The sequence below is a fragment of the Rattus rattus genome, chromosome 10 (genome assembly GCF_011064425.1).
Source record: "Rattus rattus isolate New Zealand chromosome 10, Rrattus_CSIRO_v1, whole genome shotgun sequence".
In the NCBI taxonomy this organism is placed as follows: domain Eukaryota; kingdom Metazoa; phylum Chordata; class Mammalia; order Rodentia; family Muridae; genus Rattus; species Rattus rattus.
In genome coordinates, this window is record NC_046163.1 from 54,300,502 (window position 1) to 54,315,727 (window position 15,226).

Consider the following 15,226-nt stretch of genomic DNA (forward strand, 5'->3'; position numbering starts at 1 on the left):
AATTACTTTGTGTATTTTAAGGTTAACGATGCAATCTGCTCAGGGCTGTTTGGGGAGGATTGAAATGGGCTAATTTATTTTTCCCGAGAGTCTATCACCGCCTAGGAATACTAATGCCTTCTTCGGATTTAAAAAGAAGCCAACATCATTTATCCTGGCAGTGTGGCCCTCACCGGGTCAGTCAGACCTCAAGGACTAACCTTGCCTTTGTTGTTCTCTGAAAGCTAAGATCAGAAAAGTAAGTCTTGCATAGAATTTCAGTGTTGAAGCACTGACGTTGGCTGGCATGACTAATAAGCTGAGAGAGGAGGGAAAATCGTCCCCAGGCAGTGGATTCTTCCCTTGCTGTCTGCGTGCGTACTCTACGGTGTGACTGTGGACAACTGCCTTGGCACCCCACATAAAGCACAGTGCCACATGGTGCCATTTGGAAGTTGCCATGATCAATCAGCACAATGACAGGAATCACAGTGCTTGAAGGGATGCAAAGTGAACCATGATTCTGGGCCTGGGGCGTGCAGCTTGGTTGGCAGAGTGCTTGCTTTATGCATGCACAGAGCCCTAGGTTTGATCTCTAGTACCACATAAACTGGGGGTGGTGGCAGGTATAATCCTTGCACTCAGGAAGTAGAAGCAGGAGGTCACAAGTTCAAGGTCACCCTCAGCTGCAGAATGAGTTCAAGGTCAGACTGGGACACATGGGGCCGTCACATATCAAAAATGATTTGAGATCTGCTCTAACCATTTCCATGTTGGCTATTCTTGTCCTCTGTGCAGAGCCTTGGATTAAGCTTGGTGAGAACGGGACGCTTCATTTTGTATCCAAATTCTTACCCTGCCCAGAGTAGATGCTCATTAAAGGTTGAAAGACTAAACTATTGAGAAATTCTTGAAAGAGAGAAAGTAATAAAGATGTGAGGGCTATTTGAGGACACCTCCTGTCTCCCATTGCAGAGTTGACAATGTAATATGTAAAGCAGACGAAATCTCAATGAGCATGGACCGAGGGAGCCTCCCTGAGACCGTTGTCTCTTTCACTCGCAGAGTTTTTCATAGCAGACTGGACTCTTAGCAACTTAGATCATGAGAGGCCTCAGGATCTAAACCCTGGCCAAACAACAGCTTTGAAGCCTTGTTGGAACCCCCAAATCACACTGCTTGGTCATTGCTAAAATTCTTCTTACCCAAACAAAGCTGACCAAAGGAATTTCTACACACACACACACACACACACACACACACACACACACACACGGAAGGGGGGTGGAGAAAAATAGAAGCCTCAGAACCACATCTAACATCTAAAGGCTTTAAATAATGGAAGAGATTTTTATCCATCCACTGACTGAAGAAAAATAAAGGCCAAAAAAACGTAGGAATTTGGTCCTCCAAGACTTAGGCCACACTAGAACTAAGAATGCAGCTCACTGTCTTTCCTCCCACATCAGTCATCTCTGCTCTACCCTGGCCACTTTTCATTCTGGAACAATCCTTGTTCTGTTAGCAAAAGGACCAGCCTTAAAATATTTGGCTTTTATGTCCATACAAAAGTAAAAAAAATAAAAATAACAATAGTACCAACAATAACTATCATAACACAAAAGCAAATAAAAATATGCACAAGTGAATTTGATTGAGAGATGCATCTCAGTAAATAAGGTGGAAGATCAACTGAGGATGATCCTGACTTGGGCTCCCACATGCTTGTACACATGTGTACACATACCAACATGCATGCACACATACAAACACAGCTAGCTTGTAGTCCATCACTGAAGAGAGTCAGGGCAAGAACTCAGAGCAGGAAGTTAAGCAGAGACCACGGAAGAGTGCTTCAGACTGGTTTGATTAACCTGACTTCTTATGGCGCCCCACAACCACAGCCCGGGGGCGGCCTCAACCATGATGGGGTAGGTCTTTCACACATCCATCATTAGTAAAGAAAATGCCCTCCAGGTTTGCTCACAGGGCCAGTCTGGTGGGGGGCTGAGGTTCCCTCTTCTGAAAGGACTCAAGCTTGCATCAGTTTGACATCAGACTAACCAGCAGATACAGAGATGACATAAACCATGTATATGCAGAGCTATGGAAACTTCCATGCCTGATATCAGATTCAGGCCGCTGGTTACCATGGAGAGTGAGAAGCAAAGAAAATTAGGCTTTGAGTGGAGCACCATGCTTGTGAGTTGACGGTGCAGAATAATGGGGTACCAGTCAGTGTTTGCTCTATTCTTTTTAAGGGGGAGACTTTAGCCAAAATACCCAGCAAAGGGGAGACAGAACCTTTAGAGATCATATTCAGTGGATAAGTATGGCCCCTGGTTGAGGGATGGGGCCACCCACCTCAAAAATATTAATCTAGAAGTCCTCCTCTCAAAAGGAAATGCAGAGACAAAGAGTGGAGCAGAGACTGAAGGAAAGGCCATCCAGAGACTGCCCTACCTAAGGATCCATCCCATCTGCAGACACCAAACCCAGACACTATTGCTGATGCCAAGAAGTGCTTACTGACAGGAGCCTGGTACAGCTCTCTCCTCAGAGGCTGTGCCAGAGCCTGACCAATACAGATGCGGATGTACACACCCAAACATCTGACTGAGCATGGGGACCCCAATGGAGGAATTAGAGAAAGGATTGTGGGAACCCCATAGGAAGAACAACAATATCAACCAGCCAGACCACCCCCTCCCCAAAGCTCGCAGGGACTAAACCACCAATCAAAGAGTACACCAGGGGGTTGGGGGTACTCATGGCTCCAGCAGGTTATGTAGCAGAGGATTGCCTTATCAGGCATCACGGGAAGGGGAGGCCCTTGGTCCTGTGGAGGCCATAGAGGGATGATAGGGTGCTGAGGCAGGTATGGGTGAGTGGGTGGGGGAGCACCGTCATAGAGGCAGGAGGAAGGGGAGAGGAAGGAGGCTTATGGAGGGGAAACTGGGAAGGCGGATAACATTGGAAATGTAAATAAATAAAATAACCACTAAAAATTTTTAAAACTTAAAAAAAAAAAAAAGAACAGCTTGAAGAAAACAATTTCATTGAACCTTTTTTTCCCCCCCGCTTACTGAATTTCTTCTTCATAAGGGAAAGGAAGACGATATCATCCTCACGGTGATATGGGAGCTGCCCAATGCCATGCCTTACCTACAATACGGGAGCCATATTGTGCATCTGAAGACTAAAGAAAGGGCAGTGGGCATTCCTTTCCCAGACGTCGAGCTAATCGTCCAGAAAAGCATTTCTCAACAAACTACTGTACGTTCGATTTCTTTTTTAAAAAAATATTTTCACTGAGAATTTCATGCAGTGTATTTCGATCATAGTCACCTCAACTCCTCTCCAAAATTCTTCCCAGATCTACCCCTTCCTCCCTATCCTCTAACGTTGTGCCTTTTTTTTTTTTTAAAATTTAGTAACCCATGTTGTTCGAATACTTCTGAGTGTATACATCTGCTAGAGCATGGTTATTAACCTACCAGGAACCACGCCCTTAAGAAAATTGATTCTCCCCGCCCCTATCCTTCCAGAAGCCAATCACCAGTCCCTTCTTCCTCAGTTAGGGGTGAGGCCTGTGAACCCCTCCCCTTCCTGAGAATGGAGACTGGATTGATGTTGCTCCTTCAACAGCAGCTGCTGCGAGTTCACGAGTTCACGCGCAGTGGTCCTGTGGTGCTGCTGCTTTCACTGTCTTCCTCCCTGATCGTTGGCCTCTGCAATCTTTCGGCCTCCATTGCCACAGTGGTTCTTGAGCTTTGAGGAGGGCGTGTAAGGCAGACGCCCCACAGGAGGCTGAGCACTCCACAAGTTCCTGCAGTTTGCAAGTTTCTGCACTAACTATCATCTAAAGGCGCTTTGCTGTTGAAATGTGAGAGTTGCTCTAACTCCATGTAAGGAGATGTGAATTGAGAAGGCCGTTTGATACTGTGTCTGGTGAGCACCGTAAAAACCATAGGTTCAACCCCAGGGTCTAGGATCTCTTCAACCATGCACGGATTTTCTCCTGTGGAGTGGTGTCAAAAGTGGAATTCCTTAAATTTTTAAAATTTTTTGTCATAGAGAAATAAAAACATAAACAAAACTACACGAAATAGTACTTAACTTATAGGCATTAAATTTGTTATGTTTCTGGCCAGATTTTTTTTTTTTTTCATTTTCAGCCTTAACTATTTCAGCAGATATTGCTAAACAACAGTGATTCTTTAAAAACCGGCAACATCGTTGTTCTCTAGACACAGTTAATATAACTTACAAAAACATTTTAGTGTTATAACATGTTTGCTCTTCAAGCCAGAGTCACAGCTTTCTTCATAAGCTTGATCTTACATTGTTTCAACCAGGGGCTAAACAGGATCCTGGATTAACAGATCTACAAAGAAACTTTTAAGAGGAAATGTCTTTTCCTCCCTAAGAATCTATGTACTTAAATCTATGTACTGGACCTTTTCATGGCCCACTAGGGTTTGCCAACTGTATCCTCCTGGTGCCACATAAGAATCTTCCCCATTTCCTGTGATCTGGTGAATTGCACACAACTTTAGATATTTTCCTTTCTGCAACAATATTTTTTTCATAAATTTTATTTTCAAACAATTTTTATATAACACATTATGGTTCACACCTGTAATTAGAGCACTGAAAAGGCTGAAACCTGGGGATTGCCATGAATGAGAGGCCACACTAGGGTATAATTAAAATTAAATGGTTGTAAACATTATTAGGATCTATTCTTTTATAAAATGATTAGATTTATAATGACTAAATAGCTGTACTTAGTTTTACTTAAGTATACCATATGTTTGAACATATCCCATAGCTTTCTCCTCTACCTTTTTCCTTCCTAATGGTTTTCTCCTTTTAATAGCTTTCCTTTATTTATTTCCATGTTGTATGTGTATGCATATATGTATATATACAATATATACATACAATATATACATATATATGTATACAGTATGTAGATTTTTTTACCTTTTCAGTGAAGTAATAAATAGCTTTTTCAATAGATAATACCAAGAAAAAAGTTTTATCGGAAAAATATATCTCTCTTTAACACTGATATTCCCAATTTGAAGTTTTAGAGTAAATGACTTTTGCTACGTTTGTTTGATTTCATACTTTTTTCTGACAGAAAATCTTGCATCTTTTAGCTGGTCATTATTTAATACAGCCATGTGGTGCCTAAGCTCTTTATCTTGTATTAGGCTCTTGTAGACTGTAACTGTGGGTGAATAATAAAATCACCCACAAGATGATTGCTGACATAGTTCAGATTTTCCTCAGTACTGGTTTTTGGCCTCAGGGTGCTTGTGACTTGGAATGTACCATCAAACTAAGTGTTTTGAAAGTACTTAAGATAATTCCTTGTGCTAACCAACTAGATTTACTCGTTTCATTTTTTAATTTATTGTTTGTTAAATTTTTATTTATTTGCATCTGTGTATATATCTGTGTATGATTGCATAGAGCACCTGTGGAAGTCAGAAAATGACTGCCAGCGGTCAGCTCTTTCCTCCCACCATGAAGATTCCAGGGATTAAACTCAGGCCATTGATCAATCGAGGCATCTTGCTGGCTCTAATATATTTATTTTTAATTATTTTCCCTGTATTATGCAAAACATATGATAGTTACAAAATTAAATTTATATAACCATTTCTATCCTGAGTTACAAAACAAAGTCTATTCTAATTATTTTTTTTTTACCTATCACTTCATTCTCTTATAAAGCTGAATAGCTAACATTTGTTCCTGTACTAAGTTCCGGGTTTAAGTCTGTGGTATTATTTTTAAAGATTGTCATATTTAGTTAATAAAATAGTCAAATAGGCAAAATCCACACTGTAAAAGCAATGCATATTCAATATAGTCTCTATCAAAATCCAAATACTTTATTCATTGAAATTTCGCACAAACATAAAAACATTCATGTTTAAGTACAAAAGACCTCAAACAGCCAAAACAGTGCTAAGAAGAAGGAGCATTCTGAAAGCATCGAACCCTTGACCTCAAACGATGCTACAAAGCAACAATTGCAAGAAGGGCATGGCAATGACAACAACAACAACAACAGCAACAACAACAACAAAAGTAAGGGAGGGAGGGAAGGAAGAGAAAAAGGAAAAGAAAGAAAAGAAATAGAAAGAAGGAGAAAAGAAAAGCATAAAAGCATGTAGACCAACAGAAGGAGGACTCAGACATTTACGAAGCTACACCTACCCCATTTTTTATGAATGCTGCCAAAAACACACATTGGAAAAAAAAACAACCTGTTCAGCAAATTGTGCTGGGGAAATTGAATAGCTACATGCAGAAGAGTGAAATTAGATTCATAATCTCTCACCTTGAAAAAATTCAGGTGAAATATGGATCAAAAGTTTAAATAAAACACAGGAGATCATGAAATTGGTCAAGGAAAATATAAATATTGTGTTTTCCTAGATAGTAACAAATTCTCCTACATGGAGTTATATAATTCTGCGTTTCCACTGCCATGTGAACAAGGGTGTATTCCACCACAGTCTTACCAAGCATTTAAAATCGAATTTACATGAAAAAACTCAAGTAATATTTTAGTGGCATTTTTCTTGTAAATTGTAAGTAAGCATCCTTTCCTGTTCATTCATGGGGAATTTTCTCTATCCATGGAGCATTTGTTTTATCTTCTGTTCATCTGTGGGGCATTATGTCCACTCTTCTCCCATGGGGCATTTGTTTTATCCTCCATTCATTTATAGAATATTTGTTATGTACTCCATTCATTTGTTATATCCTCTGTTCATTCATGGAGTATTTATTATATCTATTTTCTTTTTTATATTTTTTAAAGATTTATTTATTTATTACATATGAGTACACTGTTGCTGTCTTCAGACACACCAGAAAGGGGCATCAGATCCCATTACAGATGGTTGTGAGCCACCATGTGGTTGCTGGGAATTGAACTCAGGACCTCTGGAAGAGCAGTCAGTTCTCTTAACCACTGCGCCATCTCTCCAGGCCATCTGTATTTTTCTATCCAACTTGTCTTTTCCTTTGTATGTCAAATCTCCCCCCATAGATTAGAAACATATATATGTGTAAATCATTAAAGAACAATTCACTTTTTCTGCCCAGTTAGTACATCATTATAGACTTTTGTGGTTGGAGTGTGTGTGTGTGTGTGTGTGTGTGTGTGTGTGTGTGTGTGTGTGTGTGTGTTCTTTTGGTTTTTGTCTATCTTGAGAAAATGTTTCACTGTGCATCACATACTGGTCTTGAACTCTCTCCTTTCCTCAGGATACCTAGAGCTCATATTACAGGCACAGTCCAGCATGTCATCTCTGTCATACACTGTTTCCTAGATTTTCAAGACCAGTCAGTCAAATGTCATCTTCTATTTTTCTAGTTTTGGGTCTTTCTGTGCTTCTCACATTGCTGGAGAATTGAAACATTCAGCTAATCATGAGTGTACCTGTTGCTATTGCATAGTTGTTTTGAAATATATACAAGGAACAGATACCCTAGGACTTTTTTCTTTCAGGTTATTCTCTAAATTTTAACATTATAAGGGGACCGATGGGAGGAAATACCCTAACTTACTATAACATTGGAAAATACAGATCTCTCCCAATTCTGATTGGTGCTGAACCATGGATTCCCCCGAGTTTCAGCTCAGCCTCTGGTGGTTTGTAATCCTAGCACTCAAGTTGAGGCAGCATGGTCAGGAGTTTGAGATCAGCCTGGTGTTTTCATTCCCAATATTTTATCATAAAATATTCAAAAAATAATACAGTGAACACATAGAAATGTCTGCCCTTAGATGTAACTACCAGTTTATTGTTTGTTATAGATCTACTTCAGTATCCATCCTCTACCCACCATCCAGTTCATCTTACTTGAAAAATAAATATTTTATAAGAACTGGAAGGTATAGAAAGATATTGTCTTGAATGCTTCAGTGCGTGCATTGGTACCTGGAGACAACCTGTGGCTTTGCAGAGTTGACTTTGGTGGACTTTAATAAAATGAGACCTAGCAGGATGTAAGTGTAGTAGTCAGTGAACTTGAAGAAATCCACATACGACCTAATCCCTGCCACATGAACACCTATCTGTCTGATTCTTTTCAGTTAAATTGTTTCTCACTGTCACAACAGTGACTCCCGTTCTACAGTGGACGCTGTTGCCCTCACTTAGCACCATGTTTCTGAAACATGACCCATGTCATGGGACTTGTCAGGATCACATCTCCTTTGCTCCCACAGGATTATCTCAGGATGCTTGAAATGTTTATGACCAGAAAAACATTCATTACTACTACTAGAGCTCAGACACCTTTCAAAAGATTTCAGATGTATCTGTGTCTATTGAAATAAATGACCTGATAGAAAGTCTCTTCAAAAAGCTAGTTCTGTGACTTGTTTGCAGGAGTATACATCTGAGGATGAATTAGACAAGATGTTTGAAGTTGAGGCTGAGGACAGAGAAGGAAGCTGTCGTGTTGTTGTTGTTGTTGTTTTGTTTTGTTTTGTTTTGTTCTTAAAACATCTAGTCTTTGTTTTAAATGGATCTTCATTAACTTTATTGATATACTCTAATATTACCTTAAAGTATTTCTGCTTCTCAGTTTTTCAAGGCCAAAGTTAACAAAACCTACAAGATAATATGTTATAAAAGGACCAAACAAAGGAAGCCTTCAGGCTCTCCCCCATAACTAGTGAACTAACTGTAATGTAACCCACAAGGAAATTATGCAACTTGTCTTATAGAATTTGAAACATATCTATTGGATTTTCTTAATATAAAGAAGATATTGTTTTCCTCATATTGAAGCAAATGTTAGCATAGCATTGAACTTGGATTGCATTGGAAGTTTCAATAAGAGATTTTATTATTAAAGAGTGTTGAAATTAATATAATTCTCAACACCTCAGAGAGCAATTCCAACCTACCTCTTCCAACTCTGTCACTGGAACTGGGTTTGGAGATACCTGTATGCTGTATGAAACGCTATATTAGCTAACAACAGAAGAAAGATGAGTCTACAGTGAGTTCGAACCAAGGCACTTGTCAAGTATACAAGTGAAAAATGACCTCTTTAAATAAGATGACAAATTAGTCAAGTACCACAGACATGGAGCTGGAGAGATGGCTAAATAGATGGTGTTTGCTCATTAGCATGCAGACCAGAGTTCAGATTTTCATGAAAAGCTGAGCCAGCACACCAGCCAACTGTAGTCCTAACACTCAGGAGGTGGACACAGGGGAACCCTAGAAAAAGCTGGCTAGCTAGCCTACCAAAGCTAGAAGTTCAACTATAGAACACTTCCCAACAGTTAACACGGAGAGAGATTGGGGAAAACATTGCCCAGTGTCAATTTTGAGCTTCTATATGCAATCGTATACATGAATAGTGAACACATGCACTTGAGAGAAAGACGTTGTGCAAGTTTAAATTATCTCTGGTTTTCTTTTCTTACCTTTGGTATTTGTCATAATTAACAGCCTAACACATCCTGTGGTGACCTACATTAAAATAACCTACATTAAAATTCAAAGTCACTTAGGAAAGAAATTAGATTGTACAGAAACACTCTTTTCATAAAAGGCTTTGGTTTATGAAGTACTTTTGACTAAGCACCTAGTGTGTAGCATGTGCTGTTCTCTGCACAAGGAATACCAAGACAGGTAGAGTGTACAGCCATCGCTTCTCAGCCTTTTGGCTAAGATCAAGTGTAGGTGTACAGCCAGCCTCTTGGAGTGCCAGGAATTGGGGGAGCTCCTGAAATACGTAATCGCTGAGTTTCTAAAGGGAGGTAAGAAGAGAAAAGGAATCCCAAAAGGAGAAGAGGATCATAAAACATATCATGTAGATAAGATACTGTGTGATCTGTGAAAGATAACAAGTATCTCAGTTCAAAGAAAGAGAGACCAGAGTGGCAGAAGATGGAAATGAAAAGATAGGACTTACGGACTCATGAGCCTAAGAACTGGGAGCTCATAGGAGGACTTTAATGAAAGAATGATCTGATCAGAATTGTGTTATGGGTTATCCACCTCTGATTCTGCTTAAGTGAATAGAGTAAATAGAGTAAGGCTAACATCCAAAGATTCAGGCAATAGACTATTGTTAGGCTTAAAAGGAAAAAGGTCATGACAGTAGAGAGGGTAAGGAAAAGAAGGCTTTAAAGATATTTAAGTGACAGCTGGAGACATGGCTTCAGTGGTTAAGAGCACTAGCTGCTCTTCCAGAGAATAGGGTTTGATTCCCAGCACCCACATGTAGGCTCACAACTGTCTGTAACTCCAGTCTCAGGGTGTACAATGCCCTCTTCTGGCATCAATGGGCTTTATATGAACAAGGCATACAGGTTCATGTGGTCAAACATTCATATACATAAAATAAAAAAATAGGATCTCAAAAAAAACTTAAGCAGTAAAATTAGTAGAACTCATTGGTGGTAGAGTTCACATGGTGAAAGAAGGATGAAGGAAAGTACTATGTGCTTAAAGGAGCTGGTGCCTTAGACATATTAACTAAATATTAAGTGTTCAAGCCTATAACTTTGGAGAGAGAACTAGACTAGATTATTAGAAGAGGTTATTAGTAAAACAGGAAGCATGGAGATTGCCCAGAATAAAGAAAAGGGGAAGACAAATGTGCAAGAGGTAAACACTAAAGATCTTAGTATTAAAAACTGAACAGAAGAAGATACCATTAAATCTAAAATAGAAAAACCAGGTGGTGATGAGTCCCAAGCTGTGTCAGTCAGCTTTCCATCACTGGGGCAAACTCCTTGAGAGAAATAACTTAAAAGGAAGATTAATTTTTCAGTATGAAGCCCCAGTCCAAAGTCTTTGCTCCAGTAGTCACAGGGTCATGTAGAAACTCCGAGCAGAGGAATCTGCTATTCAGAAAAGTCAGAAACTGAGGAAGAAAAGGAGAAAGGGAGAGGCCACAATATCCCCTTGAAAGGCATGTACCCACTTAGCCTAACTTTTAAAAAGCTCCAGAATCTTCTTTCCAATAGTGCCACAGGCTGTGGGCCAAGCTTTCAGCATTGAGGAATGTCCAAGATCCAACTGAGAATACAAGCAAAATCAGGAAAGCCCTCTATCATGAGTGTAAGGCATTTCAGGAAGGGGAGAACATGGAGAACTGTAAAAGCAAGAGTCTGCCCATCTTAAGTAGATGTCATTGTGCCCCTATCAAGCCTTGCACATGTCTCTAATTCAACATTTTCAGATTGCTCAGTAATTAACATTTCATATGCATACTTTAAATTCTCATACATATCTCAGATCGCAGATGCTATATTTAGATCTGCACTCCAAGAACCTAAGATGCTCAACGAATATCCAAGAGAGGATAACTGCAAAGAAGCATGCGTTACTAGATGGTGTAACTAGAAGGTTTCCATAAAGTATGGTGCATCAGAAGCTGGACAGACAGATGGACTTGAAGGACTGGCCTGTCAGTGAAAATGGCTAATGTGGACTGTTTTTTTGTTTTTCTCAAGATGATGATGATGATGATGATGATGATGATGATGACAACGATGACGCATTTACGACGGCATTGACGACGACGTGTGTGTGTGTGTGAGAGAGAGTGAGAGAGAGAGAGAGAGAGAGAGAGAGAGAGAGGAGAGTCTAATAGTGGATTAGAGTAAATCAAAGCTAAAACAAAAGGGGCCAGAAGAGAAGGGAGGATGTTTTTATTGTTTCAATGAATTATCCAAGCTAAATTGTCTAATGCTAAAGGGGGAGGGGTAGTAAATTTCATACTCAATGACTTTGAACATATTATGACACTGCTTGAAGTTGCAATTGATTCCAGTATGTAGCTATAACATTTTTAATTAGTCTGACTATGCATTCCCACCAATCTACATCTATGCTCTTTTTCTTTAGAGTTCTACCACCAATACGGATGTGAACTGCATTGATGTATTTCAAACAGAGGGGTTTAATTTGATAGTGTCTGGAACCTTAAATGGCATGATTATCTTATGGAATTTCATAACGGCCTCTGTCAAAGAAATGTAAGTGTTGTATCTACCCTAAGGAATAGGACATTTTGCTGCATAAGAGTTTATATAACAAGCAATACTTAAAGAAAAGAGGTGTTCAGTGGAAGGGGAAGCCCTTGGTCCTGCCAAGACTGAACCCCCAGTGAACATGATTGTTGGGGGGAGGGTGGTAATGGGGAGAGGATGGGGAAGGGAAGCCCATATAGAAGGGGAGGGAGAGGAGTTAGGGGGATGTTGGCACGGAAACTGGGAAGGGGAATAACAATCGAAATGTAAATAAGAAATACTCAAGTTAATAAAGATTTAAAAAAAAAGAAAAGAAAAGAGGTGTTGGGAATGGTGGTGATAACCTTCAAGGAAGGATTTTCCTGGAGGTTATTCTCATAAGCACATTATGTTCTGAATGTCTAAATTCCATGATTACACACAGAAAAACCATAAATATTTGTATATCCGAGATATTTTTCTTTACATAAATATCTGATCTTTCCATGTTTAAATTTATGACATCAATAAATGGTTTTAATTTTATTTTTTAAATTTTATTTATTTTTATATGGGTGTTTTGCCTGATGCTTAGCAAAGGTCAGATCAGGACCCTGAATCCCTGATGCTAGAGTTACAGACAGCTGTAAGCCACCATGCGGATGCTAGAAATCAAACTTGGGTCCACTAGAAGAACAACCAGTGCTCTTAACCTCTGAACCATAGCTCTAGCCCCAACAAATAATTAAAATGTGTAATAACTTGACATATTAATATCTACAAACTTTCATGTTACACATATCCAATCATGTACTGGAAATCTGATCACTCCCCAGTCACTTCAAGCCTCACAATCCCTGACCTCTGTCCCTCCGTCAAGCTTCTCTTCCCTCTGTATTCCTAGTGCCACCAATTCTACTTATTTGCCAAATACAAATGGTAATAAATATTGTAAAAGAATATTATTCTCATTCAGGTCAGCATATCCAATTTACTTGCTGGCTCTATCATGGGCAAATGTAGCCGGTGCATCTTGGATCTCAACCACTTACATTGAAATGTTCTGGATCATGATTAGAGTCTTTATCCTCCCTGATTAACCATCATCTTTAAGTGCTCTTGACATTGGTTTAAAGGAACCAATGGCTGTATGGCTAAACTGTAAATAATAGGCTGTCTCAACTTGTATACTTGGAGGTATATATTGGGATCTTATATGGACACCCTATATCAAGGAGGTTTGTAAAATTATTGGCAGATAAAAATGCCCAATAATCTTAAGTAAAACAAAATAAAATCAAACTTAGCTTAGAGAAGAATGGAAAGGAAGAAGAAAAAGGGGAAAGCACGTATGAAATCGCTACCTCTAGAGAGCATTATCTCCTACTGGTCTACCTAGACCATGCATCTTTTCACCAAAAGTTGGCCCCATCATAACACTCAGTACCTGTCCACAGGCTTTTCTTCTGCACTGCATCTTGTCATTTGATACCTATGTCTACACTCACCAGACAATTCCTCACATTCTTATGAACAGTTCTCACATTGAAGGTGTCAGTTTGTGCCTGACTCACTACTGAGAAGGCAAAGAAGATATATGAAAAAGATCAGTGCCAGTGCCTCTGTGAAAAGAGGGGACAGCTGTCCTGAGCTATTTCCAATATCAAGGTAGCAATTTTTCTTGCTTAAGTACCTGGCATTTTGCCAAGGAATACATCCAAAGATAGTGCTCAATAAAAGAAAACAGCTATGGTGAGTAGTGTTCCTTTTCTATGGGCAGACAATTATTTTACAGAAGTAGGGTCCTGGGAGATTGTTCAGTGAGGAAAAATACTTTCCACTGTATGAACGAGGACCTGAGTTCAACTCTGGACCTAAATATAAAAAGCCAGGTACTGTAGTACATCCTTATGACCCCAACACTGGGGAAGCGGGGACAAGTAGATATCTAGGGCTCAGTAGCCACCAGTCAACCTAGCTTACTTGACAAGTTCGAGGCCAATGAAATATTCTGTCTTAAAAACAATGGGTCCTATACCAGGGGAACACACAGAGGCTGTTCCTTGGCTACTACATATCTACAAACACATGCAAACATAGAACATATTTTTATTTAGAATCACTACAGTCTTTTGGAAAAGATGTAGCTTAACCCAGAACTGTGTAAGACAATCTAGCCCCAGCTTAACTGGTTTTAAAGCTGAATGCTATTCCTATATTTATGGTGGAGGCCATTTCTACTGTTTTATTTATAATACAATATTACATGTATAAGAGTTTTCTCTGCATGTATGTCTGTGTGCCACCTGTGTGTCTAGTGCCTACCGAGGCCAGAATTGGGTGTCAGATCCCCTGGTAATAGATTTACAGACAGTTGTGAGCTATCATATGGGTGCTAGGAGCTGAACAGATTACTACCATAAGAGCAACAAGTGCCCTCACCAATTGAACCATCTCTCCAGCGTACAATCTCTTAATAACCTCATTTTGTCTTATTTCTTCACCAGTTAGAGAGAAAGAACCCTTTTCTCTCAAGAACACTATCATTAGGGGGTTAAGAATTAGTAACATTTCTTGCTAATTAATAATCTATTTCCTGATTAATGACCAATATCTAAAACCATTGAGCTAAAAATGTCCTCAAATTCTCAAGCTTCTTTTTTTATGTTGCTTCCATCATATAAGACCCCTGTACCACCTAGTTAGTCTCCTTTCAGTTGCTGTAACAAATCCCTAAGGTAGTTTGTCTTGGCTCATGGGTTCAGAGGGTCAAGTGATCAACTAACCCTGTTGCTTTGGGCCTGTGAGGAGGCATCAGATCAGAGTTGGAACATCTCATAGAGAAAAAATAAAAAGAAAGACGAGGAGAAGTTGCCAGATCTCTCTCGAGGATCTACATTCTAAATGACTAGAAAACTTCTGACCAGGCACCACCTCTTAAAAGCTCAACACCTCACAAGGGCATTGATCTGGGGAGCAAGCCTTTAAAATATGGGTTCTTGGAGGAGGTTCCAGATCCAAATTTTAAGCAGTCACTCATCAGCTCAAATTAACAGAAGTAATTTCCCTTAAAGGAAAAGGGCACATTGCTAGGAGGTCAGTTCTTCCTGAGGAATGCAAATATTTAAGTGATGGATCATAGAGTATAGTGTAGGTGGTTAGAGACTACTATTCTATTCTCAAGACCTGAAGTTCCAAGGGATCTGGGTCCATTGAAGACTAGAGCAATGG

At 39.6% G+C, this 15,226-nt stretch overlaps 1 protein-coding gene across 1 annotated transcript in view; it reads left to right on the forward strand.

Moving 5' to 3' along the window:
- Wdr64 (WD repeat domain 64) overlaps window positions 1-15,226 on the forward strand; it is a 116,159-nt gene that overhangs the window by 77,760 nt on the left and 23,173 nt on the right. The window contains exons 15-17 of the mRNA XM_032915334.1: window positions 3,085-3,255; window positions 4,952-4,954; window positions 11,892-12,022. Of these exons, the coding sequence (XP_032771225.1) occupies window positions 3,085-3,255; window positions 4,952-4,954; window positions 11,892-12,022 (305 nt within the window). The remainder of the gene's footprint in view (window positions 1-3,084; window positions 3,256-4,951; window positions 4,955-11,891; window positions 12,023-15,226) is intronic.